Source organism: Bombina bombina, chromosome 2 (assembly GCF_027579735.1).
Source record: "Bombina bombina isolate aBomBom1 chromosome 2, aBomBom1.pri, whole genome shotgun sequence".
NCBI classification, from domain to species: Eukaryota; Metazoa; Chordata; class Amphibia; order Anura; family Bombinatoridae; genus Bombina; species Bombina bombina.
Window position 1 is genome coordinate 566264467 of NC_069500.1, and position 25012 is coordinate 566289478.

General features: G+C 40.2%; 1 protein-coding gene across 1 annotated transcript in view; it reads left to right on the forward strand.

Moving 5' to 3' along the window:
- GOLM1 (golgi membrane protein 1) overlaps positions 1 to 25012 on the forward strand; it is a 429996-nt gene that overhangs the window by 368283 nt on the left and 36701 nt on the right. Inside the window, exon 8 of the mRNA XM_053702432.1 lies at positions 9829 to 10437. Coding sequence (XP_053558407.1) covers positions 9829 to 10437 — 609 coding nt within the window. The remainder of the gene's footprint in view (positions 1 to 9828; positions 10438 to 25012) is intronic.

The window sequence follows — 25012 nt, forward strand, 5'->3', positions numbered from 1 at the left end:
TGGTATCCCATAAGTAATGGATGACCCGTGGACTGAATACACTTAACAACAGAAAACATAATTTATGCTTACCTGATAAATTTATTTCTCTTGTAGTGCATTCAGTCCACGGTCCGCCCTGTCTTTTAAGGCAGATCTAAATTTTTAATTTAAACTACAGTCACCACTGCACCCTATGGTTTCTCCTTTCTTGTCTTGTTTCGGTCGAATGACTGGATATGACGTGTGAGGGGAGGAGCTATATAGCAGCTCTGCTTGGGTGATCCTCTTGCAACTTCCTGTTGGGAAGGAGATATAATCCCATAAGTAATGGATGACCCGTGGACTGAATACACTACAAGAGAAATAAATTTATCAGGTAAGCATAAATTATGTTTTTTCTTACCTTAATTCCGATTGGCTGATAGAATCAGAATTCGAGGGACGCCATCTTGGATGAAGTAATTTAAAGGACCAGCCATTCGTCAGGTAGTCGTCGTGCAGGAAGGATGCTCCGCGTCGGATGTCTTCAAGATGGAGCCGCTCCTCGCCGGAAGGATGAAGATAGAAGATGCCGCTTGGATGAAGATTTCTGCCAGATGGAGGCCCTCTTCTGCTCCAATCAGATGAAGACTTCTGCCCGGCTGGAGGACCACTTGTGCCAGCTTGGGATGAAGACTTCGGCCTGGCTGGGTGAAGACGGCTCAAGGTAGGGTGATCTTCAATGGGGTAGTGTTAGGTTTTTTTAAGGGGGGATCGAGTGGGTTTTAGAGTAGGGGTGTGTGGGTGGTGGGTTGTAATGTTGGGGGGGATTGTTATTTTTTTTACAGGTAAAAGAGCTGATTACTTTGGGGCAATGCCCCGCAAAAGGCCCTTTTAAGGGCTATTTGTAATTTAGTTTAGGGTAGGGCATTTTATTATTTTGGGGGGCTTTTTTATTTTATTAGGGGGCTTAGATTAGGTGTAATTAGTTTAAACTTCTTGTAATAGTTTTTTTATTTTTTTGTAATTTAGTGTTTTTTGTTTTTTTTTACTATAGTTTAGTTTATTTAATTGTATTTTTTTTTTAGATAATTGTAGTTAATTTATTTAATTAATTTATTGATAGTGTAGTGTTAGGTGTATTTGTAACTTAGGTTAGGATTTATTTTACAGGTAATTTTGTAATTATTTTAACTAGGTAGCTATTAAATAGTTATTAACTTTTTAATAGCTATTGTACCTAGTTAAAATAAATACAAAGTTGCCTGTAAAATAAAAATAAATCCTAAAATAGCTACAATGTAATTATTAATTATATTGTAGCTATCTTAGGGTTTATTTTATAGGTAAATATTTAGTTTTAAAAAGGAATAATTTAGTTAATAATATTAATATTATTTAGATTTATTTAAATAATAATTAAGTTAGGGGGGTGTTAGGGTTAGACTTAGGTTTAGGGGGTAATAAATTTAATGTGGGTGGCGGCGGTGTAGGGGGGTCAGATTAGGGGTTAATAAATTTAATGTAGGTGGCGGCGGTGTAGGGGGGTCAGTTTAGAGGTTAATAAATTTAATGAAAGTGGCGGCGGGGTTCGGGAGCAGCGGTTTAGGGGTTAAACACTTTATTTAGGTGCGGCGGGGTCCGGGAGCGGCGGTTTAGGGGTTAATACTAGGATAGGTTTATTGCGGTGTGGGCTATGGCAGTTTAGGGGTTAATAATTAGGCTTATTGTGTTGTGGGGGGTTGTTGGTCTAAGGGTTAATACATTTATTATTAGGAGTAAGAGGGGGGGGATTGCGGATATAGGGGTATACGTGTCGGGCTTATTTTTGGGAGGCAGGTTAGACAGTTACGGGAGATTTAATATTTTAGTTAGTTTTTTTAGGCTCAGTGCCGTTAGTCACTGACGACTCCAGAAATTTGTAGTTACACTCATTTCTGGACATCGCTAGTTTATCTGACTTACGGCACTTTAGCAACTACCGGCGGGGTATATGTAATACCCCGATGTGCGAGGTGAAACTACAGGCGGCGCGGGTTCCCTCGCTTGCGCCGAAAACTACGCCGTATATCGGATCGCGCCCCATATACTGTACAATTACATAAAATATACATAATATCAAACACAAACAAATACAGGTAGCCCTCCGTTTTACGCCGGGGTTAGGTTCCAGAAGGAATGGTTGTAAATCGAAACCATTGTAAATTGAAACCCAGTTTATAATGTAAGTCAATGGGAAGTGAGGGAGATAGGTTCCAGGCCCCTCTCAAAATTGTCATAAGTAACACCTAATACATTATTTTTAAAGCTTTGAAATGAAGACTTTAAATGCTAAACAGCAATTATAAACCTAATAAAATAATCACACAACACAGAATATATAATTAAACTAAGTTAAATTAACAAAAACATTTGCTAAACAGCTTCATAAACCTAATAAAATAATCACACAGCACAGACTTCACTTGCATTTTTCTGCAAACAGTTATTTCTATGCATTCCAATCTGGACTGATTTATAGACAGAAAGATCTTGTTCCTTTGAAATCTGCTCGATAGCTCAGGTCTGATTAAACTGAATAATTTCAGCTTGTTTGGCTTTGCTGCAACACAAGCGGACAGCTCCACCTACTGGCTATTTTAATCAATGCACTGCTTCTCAATGCTTTTCAATAGCAGTCACATGACTGGAAAAAAAGGTTGTTATTCTGAAACGGTGTAAATTGAACCGTTGTAAAACGAGGGCCACCTGTATAAACATTTTTTGCTAATATTTAATTATATTAGATTCTGAAATAAATCAGTTTCACACCCTTTTTTTCTCAATGTGACTATTTGTCTTCTGTTTCTGTACCCTCCTTGTAAATGATTTTGAGACACTTCTATTGCTCCCTAGAAACAAACAATTAATTTGATATATATATATTATTTATAGTCATGTGCTACTGTTAAGCAAAGATTATTCTTAGTCATATTCCCCAAGGTGGGCTCCTTTCTTGTGGTTAGTCTTCCCAGTCTATAGTCTCTGACACTGAGGGCACTATAAATGTGTGTGAACATGTGATGCAACCACAGACATTAAAACTGGTGAATTTATCTTTTAACACTACTATAATCACAGGACCTGTATCCCACAATGAAAGGTTCTTAACCAAGAGGTACTGGATCTAGGGGTTGTCATCATTCTCAAGTATTTCCACAAAGTTAAAGGGACAGCGTACTCTAATATTACCCCCCCCCCCTCTTTAATGTGTTTCCAATTATCCATTTTACTTACTGGAGTGTACAAATAGTTCCTTTACCTTTATTTTCTCATTTGCAATATATGGTTTTGCCTGTTGTATCTCCACCTTTACTGAACATTTCTGCACTTAAAGGGACAGATAGATAGATAACACCTTAATTACCCATTCCAAAGCCTTGCACAACCAACATTGTTATATTAATATACTTTATAACATTTAAACCTCTAAATTTCTTCCTGTTTCTAAGTCACTAAAAACAGCCCCATGATCACATGTTTTTGTATTTGCTCTTCGCAACAGGGGACTGCTAGTTCATGTGGGCCATATAGATAACATTGTGTTCACACCCAATGAGTTATTTAAGATTTAGCACAGCACAGTACTTAAATACAAGTCAATAGATGATAAATAAAAAGTCATGTGATCAGGGAGCTGTCAGAAGATGTTTAGATACAAGGTAATCACTGAGGTAAAAAGTATATTAATATAATTGTTGGTTATAAAAATCATGTAAACAGTATTGGCCTTTGAATAAACAGTAATAAATAAGGAGGACTTTGTGTAAATAATTTGACAGATAAGATAACAAGGTATTCTCTGCCTACAAGATCAGCCCATTGTATTGGATTGTAGTTTCAATTAGCAGAAACAGCTATTTCATATACAAACATATACCTAAAAGAACAATACTACATTAGGTGACCTAACTCAGTAGTTCACTACAAGTCATCTTTGTAGATTTATCTATAATAGCACAGAGGCATGTATCTGCCTTGGGCGGAGAAATGTGCTGTTATGGATATTTTTATATTTTTTTTGAGAATGTTAAAGGCTAAACGTCAGATTTTATACAGTAAAAGTAGTGAGAATAGGGGTATTTAGAATTCTGTATAAAAAGTTGATGGAAGATTTTATATAGAATGCCATCTTTCCTAATGGGTTTAATAAAGATATTGTGCTAGTGGTATGAAGGTGTATCTATTTCTCTTGTTAAGTGTATCCAGTCCACGGATCATCCATTACTTATGGAATATATTCTCCTTCCCAACAGGAAGTTGCAAGAGTCCACCCACAGCAAAGCTGCTATATAGCTCCTCCCCTAACTGCCATATTCAGTCATTCTCTTGCAAGCCTCAACATAGATAGGAGGTTGTGAGAGTCTGTGGCGATTTATACTTAATTTATTCTTCAATCAAAAGTTTGTTATTTTTAAAAATGTGTTTTAAAACGTTTGCTGGCATGTTTAATCGTTTTTTAACGTACAGTGGTGATAACACTGTAATGTTGGTATAGCCTTAAATGCAGTAAAAGCGACTGGTATCAGGCTTATTAATAGAGATAAATACTCGTGTAAAAATGTGTTTTAAAACGTTTGCTGGCATGTTTAATCGTTTTTTAACATATGTTTGGTGATAAAACTTATTGGGGCCTAAGTTTTTTCCACATGGCTGGCTTAAATTTTGCATAGAAACAGTTAACTGAAGCTTCCCACTGTTGTAATATGAGTGGGAGGGGCCTAATTAGCGCTTTTTTTGCGCAGTTAAAATTACAAAATGAATCATCCAGATTCCCTCAGCAGTCCCATGAATACTACAGGACTTTTCTAAAGGGCTAAAAAGACTTCCAAAATCGTTTATAGGGAAGGTAATCCACAGCTCTGCTGTGGCAGTTTTGTTGTGTCTGTTTTTAAAAACGTCTATGTCGTTTTTTTTATCTGTTTTTTGCATTAAGGGGTTAATCATCCATTGGCAAGTGGGTGCAATGCTCTGTTACCTTATTACATGTACTGTAAAAATTTCGTTTGTTTTACTGTCTTTTTTCACTGTTTTTCAAATTTTGACAAAATTTGTTTCTCTTAAAGGCACAGTAACGTTTTATATATTTGCTTGTTAACTTGATTTAAAGTGTTTTCCAAGCTTACTAGTCTCATTATTAGTCTGTTTTAACATGTCTGACATAGAGGAAGCTCTGTGTTCATTATGTTTTAAAGCCATGGTGGAACCCCATCTTAGAATGTGTACCAGATGTACTGATTTCATGTTAAACAATAAAGATCATTTTTTGTTTTTTAAAAACATTATCACCAGTGGATTCTGTCGTGGGGGTAGTTATGCCGACTAACTCTCCCCACGTGTCAGACCTTTTGACTCCCGCTTTAGGGACTCACGCTCAAATGGCGCCAAGTACATCAAGGGCACCCATAGCGTTTATTTTACCAGGGGATTCTGTTGAGGGGAAAGTTATGCCGACTAACTCTCCCCACGTGTCAGACCCTTCGACTCCCGCTTCAGGGACTCACGCTCAAATGTCGCCAAGTACATCAAGGGCGCCCATAGCGTTTATTTTACAAGACATGGCAAAGGTGGTGAATAATACTCTGGCAGCAGTATTAGTCAGACTACCTGAAATTAAAGGAAAGCAGATAGCTCTGGGGGTAGATACAGAGCATACAGACGCTTTAAGAACCATGTATGATACTACCTCACAATATGCTTAGTCTGTGGGTGATTTTTTTGACTCAGGGAAGATGATTTAACCTGATTCTGATATTTCTACATTTAAAATTTATGCTTGAGAACCTCCACTTGTCGCTCAGGGAGGCTTTGGCTGCTCTGAATGAATGTGTACAATCGCAGGGCCAGAGAAATTGTGTAGACTGGATAAATAATATGCAGTGCCGGTGTGTACTGATGTTTTTCCAATACCTAAAGAGGTTTACTAAAAAATTTTTTAATAAGGAATGGGATAGACCAGGTGTGCCGTTCTCTTCCCCTCCTATTTTTTAGAAGAATGTTTTCTAATAGTTACCGCCACACGGGACTTCTGGCAGACAGTTCCTAAGGTGGAGAGAAGAGTTTCTACTCTAGCTAAGCGTACCACTACCTCTGGCAAGGACAGTTGTGCTTTTTAGATCCAATGGATAAAAACTGTTTATTCAACAGGGTTTTTATCCTGCAGCCCCTTGCATACATTGCTTCTGTCACTGCTGCTGCGGCGTTCTGGGTTGAGTCTCTTGATGAGGCTTTACAGTTAGCGACTCCATTGGATGAATATATTTGACAAGCTTATGCTAGCCAATTCCTTTGTTTTCTGATGCCTTTGTTCATTTGACTAGACTAACGGCTAAGAATTCTGTTTTTTTACTATACTGGCGCGCAGAGCGCCATGACTTATATCATGGTCAGCTGTCGTGACTTTAATAAATAAACTATTTAACTTCCCTTCAAGGGGCAGACCCTATTGGGCCTGGTTTGAAGGAGATTATTGCTTATATCACTGGAGGAAAAGGTCATGCCCTTCCTCAGGATAGGTCCAAATCAAGGGCCAAAAAATGTCTAATTTTTGCTCAGTCCAAGGCGGTCTGGAGACAATCGGACCTGGAACAAAGATAAGCAGGCCAAGGAGCCTGCTGCTACCTCTAAGGCAGCATGAAGGAACGGACCCCTATCCGGTAACGGATCCTATAGGGGGCAGACTTTCATTCTTCGCCCAGGCGTGGGCAAGAGATGCCCAGGATCCCTAGGCATTGGAATTTATATCCCAGAGATATCTTCTGGATTTCAAAGATTCTCCCCCAAAAAAAGGGGAGATTTCGCCTTTCACAATTATCTGCAAACCAGATAAAGAAGGAGGCATTCTTACATTGTGTACGAGATCCATCCAGTTCCAAGAGAAGAACAGGGACAGAGTTTTTAATCAAATCTGTTTGTGGTTCCCAAGGTGAGGGAACCTTCAGACCTATTTTGGATCTAAAGATCTTAAACAAATTCCTCAGAATTCCGTCATTTCAGATGGAAACTATTCGTACCATCTTAACTATGATCCAGGAGAGTCAATAGAGGACTGCAATGGATTTGAAGATGCTTATCCTCACATTGGGATGCATAAAGATCACCTTCGTTTTTTCAGGTTTGCCTTTCTAGACAGGCATTACCAGTTTGTAGCTCTTTCCTTTGGGATATCTACAGCCCCAAGAATCTTTATGGAGGTTCTGGGGTCGCTTTGGCGGTCCTTAGGCCGCGGGGCATAGAAGTGGCCCCTTATTTAGACGACATCCTGATACAGGCGTCAAACATCCAAATTGCCAAGTCTCATACGGACGTAGTACTGGCATTTCTGAGATCACATGGGTGGAAAGTGAACAAGGATAGAGTTTTCTATCCCCAATCTCAAGGTTTTCCCTCCTAGGGACTCTGATAGATTCTGTAGAAATGAAAATTTACCTGATGGAGTCCAGATTGTCAAAGTTTCTAAATTTCTGCCGTGTTTTTCATCCCATCCGCGCCCTTCGGTGGCTCAGTACATGAATGAAATCGGCTTAATGGTAGCGGCAAGGGACATAGTACCGTTTGCACGTCTACATTTCAGACCACTGCAACTATGCATGCTCAGTCAGAGGAACGGGGATTACACAGATTTGTTCCCCTGTTTAACCTGGACCAAGAGACCAGAGATTCTCTTCTCTGGTGACTATATCAGGTCCATCTGTCCAAGGGTATGACCTTCCGCAGGTCAGATGGGACAATTGTTACAATAGATGCCAGCCTTTTAGGTTGGGATGCAGTCTGGAACTCCCTGAAGGCTCAGGGATAGTGGACTTAGGAGGAGACCCTCCTTCTAATAAATATTCTGGAACTGGGAGTGATATTCCATGCTCTTCAGACTTGGCCTCAGTTAGCAACTCTGAGGTACATCATACTCAGTCGGACAATATACACGATTGTGGCTTACATCAGCCATCAATGGGGAACAGAAGTTCCCTAGCAATGTTAGAAGTCTTACAATAATTCACTGGGCAGAGACTCACTCTTGTCTATCAGCTATCCATATCCCAGGTGTTGAGAACTGGGAGGTGGATTTTCTAAGTCGTCAGACTTTTCTTCCGGGGGAGTGGGATTTCCTCCGGAGGTCAAGACCAAGCAGGAGAGGGCTTTGGTGTTTTTGACAGCGCCTGCGTAGCCACGCAGGACCTGGTATGCAGATCTGGTGGACATGTCATCCTTTCCATCACGGTCTCTGCTTCTGAGACAGGTCCCTCTACCTCAGGGTCCTTTCAACCTTCTAAATAGAATCAATCTGAGATGGACTGCCTGGAGACTGAACGCTTGATGTTATCAAAGCATGGCTTCTCCGAGTCAGCCATTGATACCTTAATACAGACATGAAAGCCTGTCTCTAGGGAAATTGAACATAGATATGGTGTAAATATCTGATTGTTATGAATCCAAGGGTTATTCATGGAGTAAAGTCTGGATTCCCAGGATATTATCTTTTCTCCAAGATGTTTTGGAGAAAAGGGTTGTCAGCTAATTCCTTAAAAGGGACAGATTTTTACTCTGTCTATTTTTTTGCACAAGCGTCTGGCAGGTATTCTAGACGTTCAGGCATTTGGTCAGGCTTTGGTTAGATCCAAGCCTGTGTTTAAAACTGTTGCTCCACCATGGAGCTTAAACCTGGTTCTTAAGGTTCTTCAAGAAGTTCCGTTTGAACCTTTTTTGTTCCATAGATATCAATCTTTATCTTGGAAAGTTCCTTTTGGGTAGCTATTTCCTCGACTCGTAGAGTCTCCAAGTTATCTGTGTTACAATGTGATTCTCCTTATCTGGTCCTTCGTACAGATAAGGTAGTCCTGCGTACCAACCTGGGTTTTTTCCTAAGGTGGTATCTAACAAGAACATCACTCAAGAGATAGTTGTTCCATGCTTGTATCCTAATCCTTCCTCAAAGAAGGAACGTCTATTACACAATATTGGACGTGGTTTGTGCTTTAAAGTTTTACTTACAAGCTACTACAGTTTTCATCAAACGTTCACCTTGTTTGTTGTCTATTCTAGACAGAGGAGAGGTCAAAAGACTTCGGCAGCCTCTCTGTCTTTTTGGTTAAAAAGCATAATTCATTTAGCTTATGAGACTGCTGGACAGCAGCCTCCTGAATGGATTACAGCTCATTCTACTAGAGCTGTGGTTTTCACTTGGGCCTTTTTTAAATGTGGCTTCTATGGAACAGATTTACAAGACGGAGTCTTGGTCTGCGCTTCATACTTTTTCAAATTTAACAAATTTGATACCTTGCTTCTTTGGAGGCTATATTTGGGAGAAAGGGTTTCTTACAGGCAGTGGTAACTTCCGTTTAAGTACCTGCCTTGTCCCTCCCATCATCCGTGAACTTTAGCTTTGGTATTGGTATTCCATAAGTAATGGATGATCCGTGGACTGGATACACTTAACAAGAGAAAACATAATTTATGCTTACCTGATAAATTTATTTCTCTTGTAGTGTATCCAGTCCACGGCCCGCCCTGTCACTTTAAGGCAGGTAATTTTTTCATTTGAACTACAGTCACCACTGCACCCTATGGTTTTTTCCTTTCTCTACATGTTTTCGGTGACTGAATATGGCAGTTAGGGGAGGAGCTATATAGCAGCTTTGCTGTGGGTGGACTCTTGCAACTTCCTGTTGGGAAGGAGAATATATTCCATAAGTAATGGATGATCCGTGGACTGGATACACTACAAGAGAAATAAATTTATCAGGTAAGCATAAATTATGTTTTTTTGGATTTTCTTATATTTTCTCTAGTTAAAATGATTGTATAAACTTATATATCAATATTACTTTACAGATGATAAAAATAAAATAAAAGAAACACTTGATGAGAATGAAAAAATGGTGCTTCCAGGGCAAAATAAAGTAGAATCTGAAAATAATCTACAAGTCCAAGAGCAAGTGAATCAAGAAAATTCAGATAATAAATTAGGAAATATAGCAAATGAAGAACTAAGGGAGGAAGGGGGAGCTAAGGTGGAGCTAAGGCCTATGGCAGAAGAGGAAGCAGAAGAAGGGGCGCCTAAAGCAGAGGAAGGGGCGCCTAATGCAGAGGAAGGGGCACCTAAAGCAGAGGAAGGGGCGTCTGAAGCAGAGGAAGGGGCGCCTAAAGCAGAGGAAGGGGCTCCTAAAGCAGAGGAAGGGGCTCCTAAAGCAGAGGAAGGGGCTCCTAAAGCAGAGGAAGGGGCACCTAAAGCAGAGGAAGGGGCACCTAAAGCAAAGGAAGCAGTGCCTAAAGCAGAGGAAGAGGAGCCTAATGCAGAAGAGGAGGGACCTAACGCAGAGGAAGAGCCTGAGGATGAATTTAAAGTAGAGGATATTCCAGAACCCAACAAGGGAATAGAAAATGAGGAAGTTGAGAGAGAAAATCTTATTAATATGGAACCACAGCAGGAAGGTGAAAACGGTTAGTAAAGCTGCCTTTGAGTATTTAAGACATTTTCATTCTTAAGACATGGTAAGTCCACGGAATCATCAATTACTGTTGGGAATATCACTCCTGACCAGCAGGAGGAGGCAAAGAGCACCACAGCAAAGTTGTTAAGTATCACTTCCCTTCCCACAACCCCCAGTCGTTCTCTTTGCCTTCAGTGCAAGGAGGAGGTGATGTTTTAAGGCTATTACTTCTGCTCGGAAGGTTTCTGAACTCCCAGCTTTGCAGTGTGATTCCCCTTATCTCATATTTCATGCGGATAAGGCAGATCTCCGTAGCAAGTTTGGTTTAGTTCCTACGGTTGTTTCGGACAGAAATATTAATCAGGAAATTGTTGTTCCCTCTCTCTGTCCTAATCCTTCTTCTCATAAAGAACATTTGTTGCACAACTTAGACGTAGTGCGGGCTCTTAAATTCTATCTGCAGGCTACGAAGGACTTTCGTCAGTCTTCTGCATTGTTTGTTTGCTTTTCTGGGAAACGTAAGGGCCAGAAAGCTACTGCATCTTCTCTTTCTCTCTGGTTGAGAAGTGTTACTCATATGGCTTATGAGACTGCTGGACAGCAGCCTCCTGGGAGAATTACAGTTCACTCCACTAGGGCGGTGTGTATTCTTCTAGGGCCTTCAAGAATGAGGCCTCTGTAGATTTGCAGATTTGTAAGGCTTGGTCTTCTTTGCACGCTTTTATTCATAAACGGGGAGAGTCCACAGCTGCATTCATTACTTTTGGGAATTCAGAACCTGGCCACCAGGAGGAGGCAAAGACACCCCAGCTAAAGGCTTAAATACCTACCCCACTTCCCTCATCCCCCAGTCATTCTTTGCCTTTTGTCACAGGAGGTAGGCAGAGAAGTGTCGGAAGATTTAAGATAGTCTCTTATGGAGGGTACTACTCTATGAAATGGGACTGGAGTTTTAAGTAATCCTGTCAGCCTCTCAGTGAGAGCATGGATGAATGTTAGAGTCCGGAGATGCAGGGAGAGTCTTTCTGCAAAACCATCCCGACTCATGTTAACAGCTCCTTAGCAATCAGCGTTAAAGTTTCGCTGCCTGCTTTCTTCAGTGAAGTCCATGTCAGAAGTGAAGCTACTATTTGTCACACTTGAAGGGCCGTGTTCCTGTTCCACGGCGTAGATTCCGGTAAGATTGTTTCATTTTACTTTGATGATGTGAATGTAATGTAAACAAAGACGTCAGGGTCTCAGTGGGACTCCTTTATCTTTTTAAAATCATGGTTTAATATCTCCTGAGGGTGGTTATTGAACATGGGGGACTTTAATCATGTTTGTTATGTGATTTTGTCTGCTAATGTGTAGTGAAAATTGGGCTTGTGGCTATATCGGAACATAACGGCCTATGTGTCAGGCTGTGCGGCCCTGGTGGCCTTGGCACACTTTTTTCTGGCCTGCACAGTGTACCTTGTGACTAGGCGTGGTCATGTTCTGTTCTCCATTTCCATATTCCTGACCGTGTGGCGACGGAGAGAATCTGTTCGCTAGTTGTCTGGGTCACAGGAGGTGGTGAGTGCCCCAGCTATTGGGGGGGGGGGTTGTAAGGTGCCGATTTTATTTTTTTCTATCCATAATTATATATCACCAAGTTATGGAGGATTCTGATTTTTTGGAGACGGATGTCTCTGATTCAGATTCTACTTCTAGCGAAGAGTATGAAATGGCCCAGGTAATCCATGCCCATCAGTTATGTTCCTAATGCTGCTTTAGAGTGCTCTCTTCTCCTGGAACAGGGAACTTAGAGTCCGCCGAGCCATCCGCCCTTGGGGATCCCATATCCCGAGAGGTGCGTCCCCTAGAACCTTCCTTGGCTACGCAAACAGGTGTCCCTAATGCCGTTACCCCTTCTCCGGAAGGTAGCTTGTTTCATCCAGAGGTTACGGCACAGTTCCGCATGGTTGATGGCCTTATCTATGGCATTGGCGCATTTACATCTTCCAGAGAGGGAGGTGTTGCTAAGATACTGTCCGTGTTCTGCTAACCAGGGCTCGTCAGGCGTGGGATCATCTGGGCCAGGTCAGCCATCTGGGTAAGCGGTTTCCTCTGAAGCTTCAGGGGTCCAACACTCGGGCCAGGGTCGTCACTTGCCCCCGCGGAGGTAAGTCTTGCTTTTCGTTATAGACTGGCATGCCTTCGTGTCCTGCTGCAGCATGTTTTGGCGGTGCTGGAGGATCCCAGTCCTTATAGGTTGGGGGATCCACGGTCATCTGTTCCAGATGGCAAGCTGGGTTAGACGTGTGGGGATGCAGTTAATCTCCTTATCGTCTCCAATTTCCTTTTTTTTGGGGGGGGGGTATCTTATTCAAGTTCTGAGCTTTGAAGGAATGGGGTCTCTGATTGGCTGGTCCTGTTAGTGTACCCATTCTTCTTGGGCATTCACCTGCGGGTGCTGCCTTCTTTTTCTTTGATCCGGTTAGGATGTGTTTTATTTCTTTTGGAAGCTCATGTCTCTTATAATTTTTCCGTTAAGAAACATTTCTTCTCTGGAATTTGATACAGGCGATTTGTGGTCACTTGAGCACTTCCACAGAAGTCGCATGTTAAGGTTTCAGTACATTGTTATGTCCTTTAGTCCTATGGGATCTTGATTTTTCTGTGGCCTGGGTCAGTTTTGATGTAACTGGCTGCCTGGTTGGATGGTGAGTCTCTCACTCGGATGAGGAATTAGTTTCTCTTTGGGTTCTCTTCAGATCGAATTATGCTGAACTGGAACTTCCATGAGCTTCAATAAATTTTTGAGGCTCTGCCCATGCAGGGCTACGTATGTAGAGGAGGCCGACAGGCTGGTTCTCATCTCTTCTTTTAAGAAGGAGCATCAGACTAGGTGTTCCTTACAGCGAGTACCCTTTCACTGATGGGTTACAAATAGCCTTGCCTAAATCGTGATTTGCAGGCGAACAAAGGATTGCACTCAGTCCTCACTGTCCTGGTCCTATTTGTTGGTGAGGGACCAGAGCGGATCCTGCTAAGGATTGCTCTGGGTAATGTTCCTCGTATTCTCTTTAAAGTCTTCTTTGGAATTGTCCTTTTGGATCTGTTTTCCTTGATGACAATATCTCTTCCTTCGGGTTGAGGCTGATTGGGCCCTTTTTTTCTCTCCTTGGGTTTGCCTTTGGTCAACTGTTTCAGGAAGTAGGACCTTTGAGTTTTTCTACTTCCGGGACTCCATCTGTTCCCATATTTTTAGAGTTTGCAGATTAGGGTGTTCCCTTTTTACTGTCCTGGCCCTACTTAGATGTTTTGGGGGTTTTACCCATCTGGGGTTAGAATGTTAGTTCATTCGTTATTCCTCAAACTGTAGGGGTTACCAGGAGAAGGATCCTGAGAGGATCTTGGAGACTATGGTCACATTTTTAATCCAGAATATCTGGGGTTGAGCTCTGTTCTCTTGATGTTCCCTTAGTCTTTGGACTTAGTGCTGTTGTCCCTAGTGACTTAGGGTCAACCGGAGGGGCTGTGTTGCTCTCATCATTGCCTAGCACCCTTTTTAATTTGGGAGTTGTTTCCTGTTGTGAGTGTCTTAAGCACTCTGTGTCTGCCCTGTTTCCGGTTCCGGGACATTTTTGGTTCCTACAGGCGCATATTTTTCTCTTTGTAGAGAATTAGTCTTCTACTGGACCGGCTGTAGTGGCCGGATGTTTCTGTTATTTAGTACTTGACTTGTTAAGTCTGCCTACAGCTTTACGATCCATGCCTGTGTGCAGGTGTGCTGTGCTGTGCTGGTATGCGGGACACTGTTTTCGTTTTCCCTCCTTTGGGGTGGATTTGGATGGTGTTCCACCATGGCTTAGTGGCTGTCTATGCTTCCTTGAAACCTGAAGGTCAAGAGTTTAAATACAGCTGTGGCTGTAATTTCATTATGCTGGTCCTGCAAATACCCTTGCCTAAGGAATCTTTATCCATAGTATCCGCCTGATGATGGGAGGTACTTTCTTCCTCTGTTCAGGGGGGTTGTCTCCCCTGCCTTGCCTGCAGGATGTCAGAGTGAAGGGATGAATTTGTTGTGACATGCCATCTCTGTACTTTTCAGTGGAGGGTCTCTCTTTAGGAGTACCCTTAGTCTTCGGGAAGGGGGCTGGGTTTGGGTCCTGGACCCAAGCTTTTTTGGGGGGCTGGTTCCCTCCTTTCTCCTTCCTGGAAGTCTTGATGATCGGGGAATTTTATTTCCTTTGTCCTTTTGGGCATTATCAGTCACTTTTGGTGCTGGGTCCGTTGCCCGGAGAGAGGGTCAGGGATCTGTTGGATCTATTGATCTTTGGCCGCGTATCATAGTTTGATATTGTGAGCCTTCCTTAAGAGGAGGCTTTGCAGTAGATCCTTCTCAGCAGGTAGTTTCTCTACTGTTTTTCCAGGTTCTGGTCTCTTTTTTCTGGTCTTTTTTGGGAAGTAGTTGTTCTGCACTCTTGGAGTCCTCCTTCTTGAGGATGATCCTGTGCAGTTTAATGCCTAGGACGCCTGTTTTGATACTGTTTCAGCGTAAGAAGCCATGGAAAAAACGTTAGATACCTTAGTATGTTTTTTTTCCTCTTACATTATTGGTGATGGCATATGACAGTTAACCAGAACTGCTGGTTTATCACACTGAGCCCACTAGGAATGACTAAGCATAAATAAGCCTTTTCTCTGTTGGTCATGTTACCTAGAGTGATCCAAAACATCAGATGGGCACAACATATCATGTGCTGCCAGAGTAACTTCTACAGCTTTGCACCCTTCACTGACAGGAGCAATGAGGTTCCTCCATTTGACAGTTAAAGGGAATATTATGTTTACTTATCATTATAATATTATAATACTATGTTTTATAAAGTCAGTGTTTTGGGATTAATGGTTTTGCAGTTACCTTTCAAATTCTAGCTTGTCAGTGGTTATTTCTAGCTGAAATTCCTGGCTAGTGTCATAGCTCTACTGCAGTACCTTAGCTTGAGAATCCATGGGCCTAGTGTTTTTTCATAACCTAATTTTTGTCCTTGTTAACATAGAAACATAGATATTGACGGCAGATAAGAGCCATAGGCCCAGCAAGTCTGCCCGATATTACCTAACAGTATAAACTTATCTAGTTTGTAGGATAGCCTTATGCTTGTCCCAGGCATTTTTAAAGTCCCCCACAGTGTTTGTCATTACTGCCTCTTGAGGAAGTTTATTCCATAAATCAATCACTCTTTTGCTTCCTCAAATTACTCCTGAATCTACTACCCTTCAACTTGAGATCATGACCCCTTGTTCTTGAATTTTCCATTTTATGTAAAATACCCACCGCCTCAGTTTTACTAAGCCCTTTAATATACTTAAAAGTTGCTATCATATAACCTCTTTCCCTTCTCTCCTCTAATATAACATAATTTATGTAAGAACTTTCCTGATAAATTAATTTCTTTCATATTGGCAAGAGTCCATGAGCTAGTGACGTATGGGATATACAATCCTACCAGGAGGAGCAAAGTTTCCCAAACCTCAAAATGCCTATAAATACACCCCTCACCACACCCACAATTCAGTTTAACGAATAGCCAAGCAGTGGGGTGATAAAGAAAGGAGTAGAAAGCATCAACAAAAGAAATTTGGAAATAATTGTGCTTTATACAAAAAATCATAACCACCATAAAAAAGGGGTGGGCCTCATGGACTCTTGCTAATATGAAAGAAATGAATTTATCAGGTAAGTTCTTACATAAATTATGTTTTCTTTCATGTAATTGGCAAGAGTCCATGAGCTAGTGACGTATGGGATAGCAATACCCAAGATGTGGATCTCCACTCAAGAGTCACTAGAGAGGGAGGGAATAAAATAAAAACAGCCATTTTCCGCTGAAAAAAATTAATCCACAACCCAAAAAAATAAGTTTATTTTCATAATTGAAAGAAAAAAACTTAAATCAAAAGCAGAAGAATCAAACTGAAACAGCTGCCTGAAGAACTTTTCTACCAAAAACTGCTTCTGAAGAAGCAAATACATCAATACGGTAGAATTTAGTAAATGTATGCAAAGAGGACCAAGTTGCCGCTTTGCAAATCTGATCAACTGAAACTTCATTCTTAAAAGCCCACGAAGTGGAGACTGATCTAGTAGAATGAGCTGTAATTCTCTGAGGCGGGGCCTGACCCGACTCCAAATAAGCTTGATGAATCAAAAGTTTCAACCAAGAAGGAAATAGCAGAAGCCTTCTGACCTTTCCTAGGACCAGAAAATAAAACAAATAGACTGGAAGTCTTCCTGAAATCTTCAGTCGCTTCCACATAATATTTCAAAGCTCTTACCACATCCAAAGAATGTAAGGATCTTTCCAAAGAATTCTTAGGATTAGGACATAAGGAAGGGACAACAATTTCTCTATTAATGTTGTTAGAATTCACAACCTTAGGTAAAAATTTAAAAGAAGTCCGCAAAACTGCCTTATCCTGATGAGAAAATCAGAAAAGGAGTCTCACAAGAGAGTCAGCAGATAGCTCAGAAACTCTTCTAGCAGAAGAGATAGCCAAAAGGAACAACACTTTCCAAGAAAGTAGTTTAATGTCCAAAGAATGCATAGGTTCAAATGTAGAAGCCTGTAAAGCCTTCAGAAACAAATTAAGACTCCAAGGAGGAGAAATTGATTTAATGACAGGTTTAATACGAACTAAAGCATGTACAAAACAGTGTATATCAGGAAGTATAGCAATCTTTCTGTGAAATAAAACAGAAAGAGCGGAGATTTGTCCTTTCAAGGAACATGCAGACAAACCCTTATCCAAACCATCCTGAAGAAACTGTAAAATTCTAGGAATTCTAAAAGAATGCCAGGAGAATTTATGAGAAGAACACCATGAAATGTAAGTCTTCCAAACTCTATAATAAATCTTTCTAGAGACAGATTTACGAGCTTGTAACATAGTATTAATCACTGAGTCAGAGAAACCTCTATGACTTAGTACTAAGCGTTCAATTTCCATAACTTCAAATTTAATGATTTGAGATCCTGATGAAAAAACGGACCTTGAGATAGTAGGTCTGGCCGTAACGGAAGTGGCCAAGGCAGGCAACTGGACATCCGAACCATATCCGCATACCCAAACCTGTGTGGCCATGCTGGAGCCACCAGCAACACAAATGATTGTTCCATGATGATTTTGGAGATCACTCTTGGAAGGAGAACTTGAGGCGGGAAAATGTAAGCAGGATGATAACACCAAGGAAGTGTCAGCGCATCCACTTCTTCCGCCTGAACATCCCTGGACCTGGACAGGTATCTGGGAAGTTTCTTGTTTAGATGAGAGGCCATGAGATCTATCTCTGGAAGACCCCACATCTGAACAATCTGAGAAAATACATCTGGATGGAGAGACCACTCCCCTGGATGTAAAGTCTGGCGGCTGAGATAATCTGCCTCCCAATTGTCTACACCTGGGATATGCACCGCAGAGATTGGACAGGAGCTGGATTCCGCCCAAGCAAGTATCCGAGATACTTCTTTCATAGCTTGGGGACTGTGAGTCCCACCCTGATGATTGACATATGCCACTGTTGTGATATTGTCTGTCTGAAAACAAATGAACGGTTCTCTCTTTAACAGAGGCCAAAACTGAAGAGCTGTGAGAATTGCACGGTGTTCTAAAATATTTATTGGTAATCTCGCCTCTTGAGATTTCCAAACCCCTTGTGCTGTCAGAGATCCCCAAACAGCTCCCCAACCTGAAAGACTCGCATCTGTTGTGATCACAGTCCAGGTTGGCCGAACAAAAGAAGCCCCTTGAACTAAACGATGGTGATCTATCCACCACATCAGAGAGTGTTGTACATTGGGATTTAAGGATATTAATTGTGATATCTTTGTATAATCCCTGCACCATTGGTTCAGCATACAAAGCTGTAGAGGTCTCATGTGAAAACGAGCAAAGGGGATCGCGTCCGATGCTGCAGTCATGAGACCTAAAACTTCCATGCACATAGCCACTGAAGGGAATGACTGAGACTGAAGGTGCCGGCAGGCTGCAACCAATTTTAAACGTCTCTTGTCTGTTAGAGACAGAGTCATGGACACTGAATCTATCTGGAAGCCTAAAAAGGTGACCCTTGTCTGAGGAATCAAGAAACTTTTTGGTAAATTGATCCTCCAACCATGTTTCCGAAGAAACAACACTAGTTGATTCGTGTGAGATTCTGCAGTACGTAAAGACTGAGCTAGTACCAAGATATCATCCAAATAAGGAAACACCGCAATACCATATTCTCTGATTACAGAGAGTAGGGCACCCAGAACCTTTGAAAAGATTCTTGGAGCTGTTGCTATGCCAAATGGAAGAGCAACAAATTGGTAATGCTTGTTTAGAAAAGAGAATCTCAGAAACTGATAATGTTCTGGGTGAATCGCAATATGAAGGTATGCATCCTGCAAGTCTATTGTGGACATATAATGTCCTCGCTGAACAAAAGGCAGAATAGTCCTTATAGTCACCATCTTGAAAGTTGGTACTCTTACATAACGATTCAAAATTTTCAGATCCAGAACTGGTCTGAATAAATTTTCCTTTTTTGGGACAATGAATAGATTTGATTAAAACCCCAAACCTTGTTCCTGAAAAGGAACTGACATGATTACCCCTGAAGACTCCAGGTCTAAAACACACTTCAGGAAAGCCTTAGCTTTTACTGGATTTGCTGGGATACGTGAGAGAAAAAATCTTCTCACAGGAGGTCTTACTCTGAATCCTATTCGATACCCTTGAGCGACAATGCTCTGAATCCATTGATTTTGGACAGATTTTATCCAAATATCCTTGAAAAACCTTAATCTGCCCCCTACCAGCTGAGCTGGAATGAGGGCCGCACCTTCATGCGGACTTAGGGGCTGACTTTGGTTTCCTAAATGGCTTGGATTTATTCCAATTTGAGGAAGGCTTCCAATTGGAAGCAGATTCCTTGGGGGGAGGATTGAGTTTTTGTTCCTTATTCTGACGAAAGGAACGAAAACGATTAGAAGCCTTAGATTTACCCTTAGGTTTTTTATATTGAGGCAGAAAAACTCCCTTTCCCCCAGTGACAGTTGAAATAATAGAATCCAACTGAGAACCAAATAAATTATTACCTTGGAAAGAAAGAGAAAGTAATCTAGATTTAGATGTCATATCAGCATTCCAAGATTTAAGCCACAAAGCTCTTCTAGCTAATATAGCTAAGGACATGGATCTAACATCAATTTTGATAATATCAAAAATGGCATCACAAATATAATGATTAGCATATTGCAGTAAGCGAATAATGCTAGGTAAGTCAGAATCCAATTCCTGTTGCGCTAAATTCTCCAACCAGAAAGTTGATGCAGCCGCAACATCAGCCAAAGAAATTGCAGGTCTGAGAAGATGACCTGAATATAAATAGGCCTTCCTTAGATAGGATTCAAGTTTCCTATCTAAAGGATACTTAAAGGAAGTACTATCTTCCATAGGAATAGTGATACGTTTAGCAAGAGTAGAAATAGCCCCATCAACTTTGGGGATTTTTTCCCAAAACTCTATAGATTTTGCTGGTAAAGGATACAATTTTTTAAACCTTGAAGAAGGAATAAAAGAAGTAACTGGCTTATTCCATTCCTTAGAAATCATATAAGAAAATAGCCTCAGGAATAGGAAAAATCCCTGGAGAAACCACAGGAGGTTTAAAAACAGCATTTAAACGTTTATTAGACTGAACGTCAAGAGGACTGGTTACCTCAATATCCAAAGTAATTAACACTTCTTTTAATAAAGAACGCATATACTCTATTTTAAATAAATAAGTAGATTTGTCAGTGTCAATGTCTGAGGAAGGATCTTCTGTATCAGATAGATCCTCATCAGAAGAGGATAAATTATTATGTTGTTGGTCATTTGAAATTTCATCAACTAAATGAGAAGTTTTAAAAGACCTTTTACGTTTATTAGAAGGTTGAAATGCAGACAAAGCCTTCAGGATAGAATCAGAAACAAATTCTTTAAAATTTACAGGTATATCATGCACATTAGAAGTTGAAGGAACTGCAACTGGCAATGTACTAATAGTGATGGATACACTATCTGAATGTAAAAGTTTATCATGACAACTATTACAAATGACATTCGGCGAAATAATTTCTACAATTTTACAACAAATGCACTTAGCTTTGGTAGAACCGATGTCAGGCAGCAATGTTCAGCAGAAACTTCTGAGGCAGGATCAGATTGAGACATCTTGCAAAATATAAGAGAAAAAACAACATATAAAGCAAAATTATCTTTTCCTTATATGACAGTTTCAGGAATGGGAAAAAATGCAAATAGCATAGCCCTCTGATAGAGAAAAGGGTAAGAGGCAAACATCAATGGGGTATTGAAATAATGAAAAAGTTTGGCGCCAAGTATGACGCACAACGTAATTTAAACTTTTTTGGCGCCAAAAATAACCAGAAATGACACACTTGCGTCACTAATGACGCAACCGTGTGAAAGGTCTCGGCGTCAAGTATGACGGCGGAAATGACGAAGTTGCGTCATAGACGTATTTTTTTCACGCCAAGAATGACGCAATAAAGTTTAGCATTTGACGCACCCGGGGGCCTAATACCGCCCGCAATTTGCAAGAAGTAGTCAATTGAAAAAGAGACTAAACCCCAGGTAAGAAAAAAATTTCTTAAAAATTTTTTTATGTTCCCCAAATATGAAACTGACAGTCTGCAGAAGGAAATACATGAACCTGACTCATAGCAAATATAAGTACAATACATATATTTAGAACTTTATATAAATGCATAAAGTGCCAAACCATAGCTGAGGTGTCTTAAGTAATAAAAAACATACTTACCAAAAGACACCCATCCACATATAGCAGATAGCCAAACCAGTACTAAAACAGTTATCAGTAGAGGTAATGGTAAATTGAGAGTATATCGTCGATCTGAAAAGGGAGGTAGGAGATGAATCTCTAAGACCGATAACAGAGAACCTATGAAATAGACCCCCGTTAGGGAAATCATCATATTCAATAAGTGATACTCCCTTAACGTCCCTCTGACATTCTCTGTACTCTGAGAGGAATCAGGCTTCAACAATGCTGGAAGCGCATATCAACGTAGAAATCTTAGCACAAACTTACTTCACCACCTCCATAGGAGGCAAAGTTTGTAAAACTGAATTGTGGGTGTGGTGAGGGGTGTATTTATAGGCATTTTGAGGTTTGGGAAACTTTGCCCCTCCTAGTAGGATTGTATATCCCATACGTCACTAGCTCATGGACTCTTGCCAATTACATGAAAGAAATACATATTTAGGTTATTGAGCCTATCCTGGTAAGTTTTTTGGTAGCCCTCCTTTGCACAGATTCAAGTTTGTTAATATCCTTCTGAAGATATGGCTTCCAGAACTGCACACAATACTCAAGATGAGGCCTAACTAATGATCTATAAAGTGGCATAAGAACCTTACTATTTCTGCTGCCAATACCTCTACTAATACTTCCAAGCATTCTGCTGGCCTTACTTGCTGCATTACTACATTGTTTACTAAGTTTTAAATCATATGAAATAATAATTCCCAAGTCCTGTTCCTCATTTGTAACAGTCAGTAAAGTGTCATTGAGTCTGTAATTAGCATTTGGATTTTCTTCCCTAAATGCATTATTTTACACTTTGCTGTGTTAAACTTTAGATCCCAGTTATTTGTCCAATCCTTCAATTGTTGTATATCACTTCTCATTTTGTCTACCCCCCCTAGAACATCCACTCTGTTACACATTTTTGTATTATCTGCAAACAGACATACTTTCCCCTGTAGTCCTTTGCTCATATCAAAGATACATATGTTAAACAAAACAGGCTGACCCCTGAGGAACACCACTATTAACAGCCCCCCTCTGCTGAATGAACTCCATTTACTAAGACACTTTGTTTTCTGTCCTTAAGCCAACATCCCACCCAGTTCACAATTTTTGAGTATAGACCAAGGAGATTTGTGAATTAGTTTGTTGTATGGGACGTGTCAGATGCTTTGCTGGAATCTAGATATGCTACATCAACTGCTCCACCCTTGTCCAATACTTTTTTTACATAATCAAAGAATTCAATTAGATTAGTCTGATATGATCTCCCTGAAGTAAAACCATGCAGATTTTGGTCCTCTAAATTGTTTGTCTTTATGCAAGTCATAATTCTTTATTTTAAGAGGCTTTCTATTAATTTCCCTACTACTGAAGTAAAACTAACTGGCCTGTAGTTGCCAGATTCTTCCCTACTGCCCTTTTTATGAAGAGGTATTACATTTGCTATTCTCCAATCATCTGGAACAGCTCCTGTTAATAGTGACTGATTAAACAGATAAGTTAATGGGACAGTTAGCACTGATCAAAGTTTTTTTTAAAAAACCCTTGGATGAATATTATCAGGACCCACTGCTATTTTAACATTTATTTTTGATAATGCTAACAAAACCTCATCCTCTGTAAAAAGATTAGTGTTAAGCTTGTTTCTATTTTTCGTAGCATCCCTTAAAGGGACAGTATACACTCATTTTCATATACTGCATGTAATAGACACTACTATAAAGAATAAGATGCACAGATACTGATATAAAAATCAAGTATAAAACTGTTTAAAAACTTACTTAGAAGCTCACAGTTTAGCTCTGTTGAAAAGGTTGCTGGAAAGCCCACTGCAAGTGGGAAATAAGACATACCCCCTCTCCCTTCTTTTGCATATGAAAAGACCCTTTACACAAACAGGAGCAAGCTGGAAAAGGTAGCTGACAGTATTCACATAAAACTTTGGGGCTTGGTTAGGAGTCTGAAAATCAGAGCAATGTTATTTAAAAATAAGCAACACTATTAAAAAAATTAAAAAAAAAACTTTATGGGCTATATAAATATATAATCTACAAAACATTTATGTAAAGAAAAAATGAGTATAATGTCCCTTTAATGTAGACATTCTATCTTCACAATCTTTTGTGCAAACAGAACAGAAGTAATCATTGAGACGATGAGTATAATGTCCCTTTAATGTAGACATTCTATCTTCACAATCTTTTGTGCAAACAGAAGTAATCATTGAGACAGTCTGCAATTTGCTTATCTCCTTCTATTATTCTACCATCAACTGATTTCAATTTTACTATTCCTACCGTATTTTTTTCTTCTTTCACTGATATATCTAAAGAATGTTTTGTCCCCATGTTTTGCTGACTGTGCTATCTTCTTTTCTGCATGAACTTTAACCTTCCTAATTAACTGCTTAATCTTTTTTTGTTGGAGTCTCCATATTTTCATATCATCATCTGATTGTGTGTGTCTGTAATTTTTATAAGCAATCTTTTTTGTGTTTACAGCATGTGCTACTTCTTTGGAAAACCAAATTGGTTTTCGCTTTCTTTTACTTTTACAGACATGTCTAATACAGTGTGCGGTTGCATCTAAAATGGCAGCCTTCATAAATTCCCACTGTTCTTGAACCCTTGTAATAAGAGTTTTCCCTTTTAAATAGTTTTTTAGGTATTCTCCCATTAATTAAAATTCTGCCTTCCTAAAGTCTAAAACTTTTGTTTTAGTCTGGGTGGACAGTTTCTGCACATGAATACTAAACCAAACAGAATGATGATCACTGGATCCTAAGTTCTCACCTACAGAGACATCTAAAACTGTATCACTGTTTGTAAGTATTAAATCTATTATAGCTTCCTTATGCGTTGGTTCCTTAACTAATTGTTCAAGTGATTCCCCTAGCAGAGATTCAAGAATATACCTGCTTCTAGCTGATCTAGCAGAAGGAATCTTCCAGTCTATATCTGGCAATTTAAAGTCCCCCATTATTATAACCTTACCCTTTATGGTCATTTTGGTTATTTTTTCTAATAACAAATTTCCAGTTTTTCGTCCTGCAATGGAGGCCTATATACAACCGCTATTCTAAACACATTTTCTCCAACATAGGTGTGTCCGGTCCACGGCGTCATCCTTACTTGTGGGATATTCTCTTCCCCAACAGGAAATGGCAAAGAGCCCAGCAAAGCTGGTCACATGATCCCTCCTAGGCTCCGCCTACCCCAGTCATTCTCTTTGCCGTTGTACAGGCAACATCTCCACGGAGATGGCTTAGAGTTTTTTAGTGTTTAACTGTAGTTTCTTCTGTTATGTGTGATCAGTCCACGGGTCATCATTACTTCTGGGATATTATCTGCTCCCCTACAGGAAGTGCAAGAGGATTCACCCAGCAGAGTTGCTATATAGCTCCTCCCCTCTACGTCACCTCCAGTCATTCTCTTGCACCCAAAGACTAGATAGGAGGTGTGAGAGGACTATGGTGATTATACTTAGTTTTTAGAACTTCAATCAAAAGTTTGTTATTTTACAATAGCACCGGAGCGTGTTATTACCTCTCTGGCAGAGTTTGAAGAAGAATCTACCAGAGTTTTTCTTATGATTTTAACCGGAGTAGTTAAGATCATATTGCTGTTTCTCGGCCATCTGAGGGAGGTAAAAACTTCAGATCAGGGGACAGCGGGCAGTTGAATCTGCATTGAGGTATGTAGCAGTTTTTATTTTCTGAATGGAATTGATG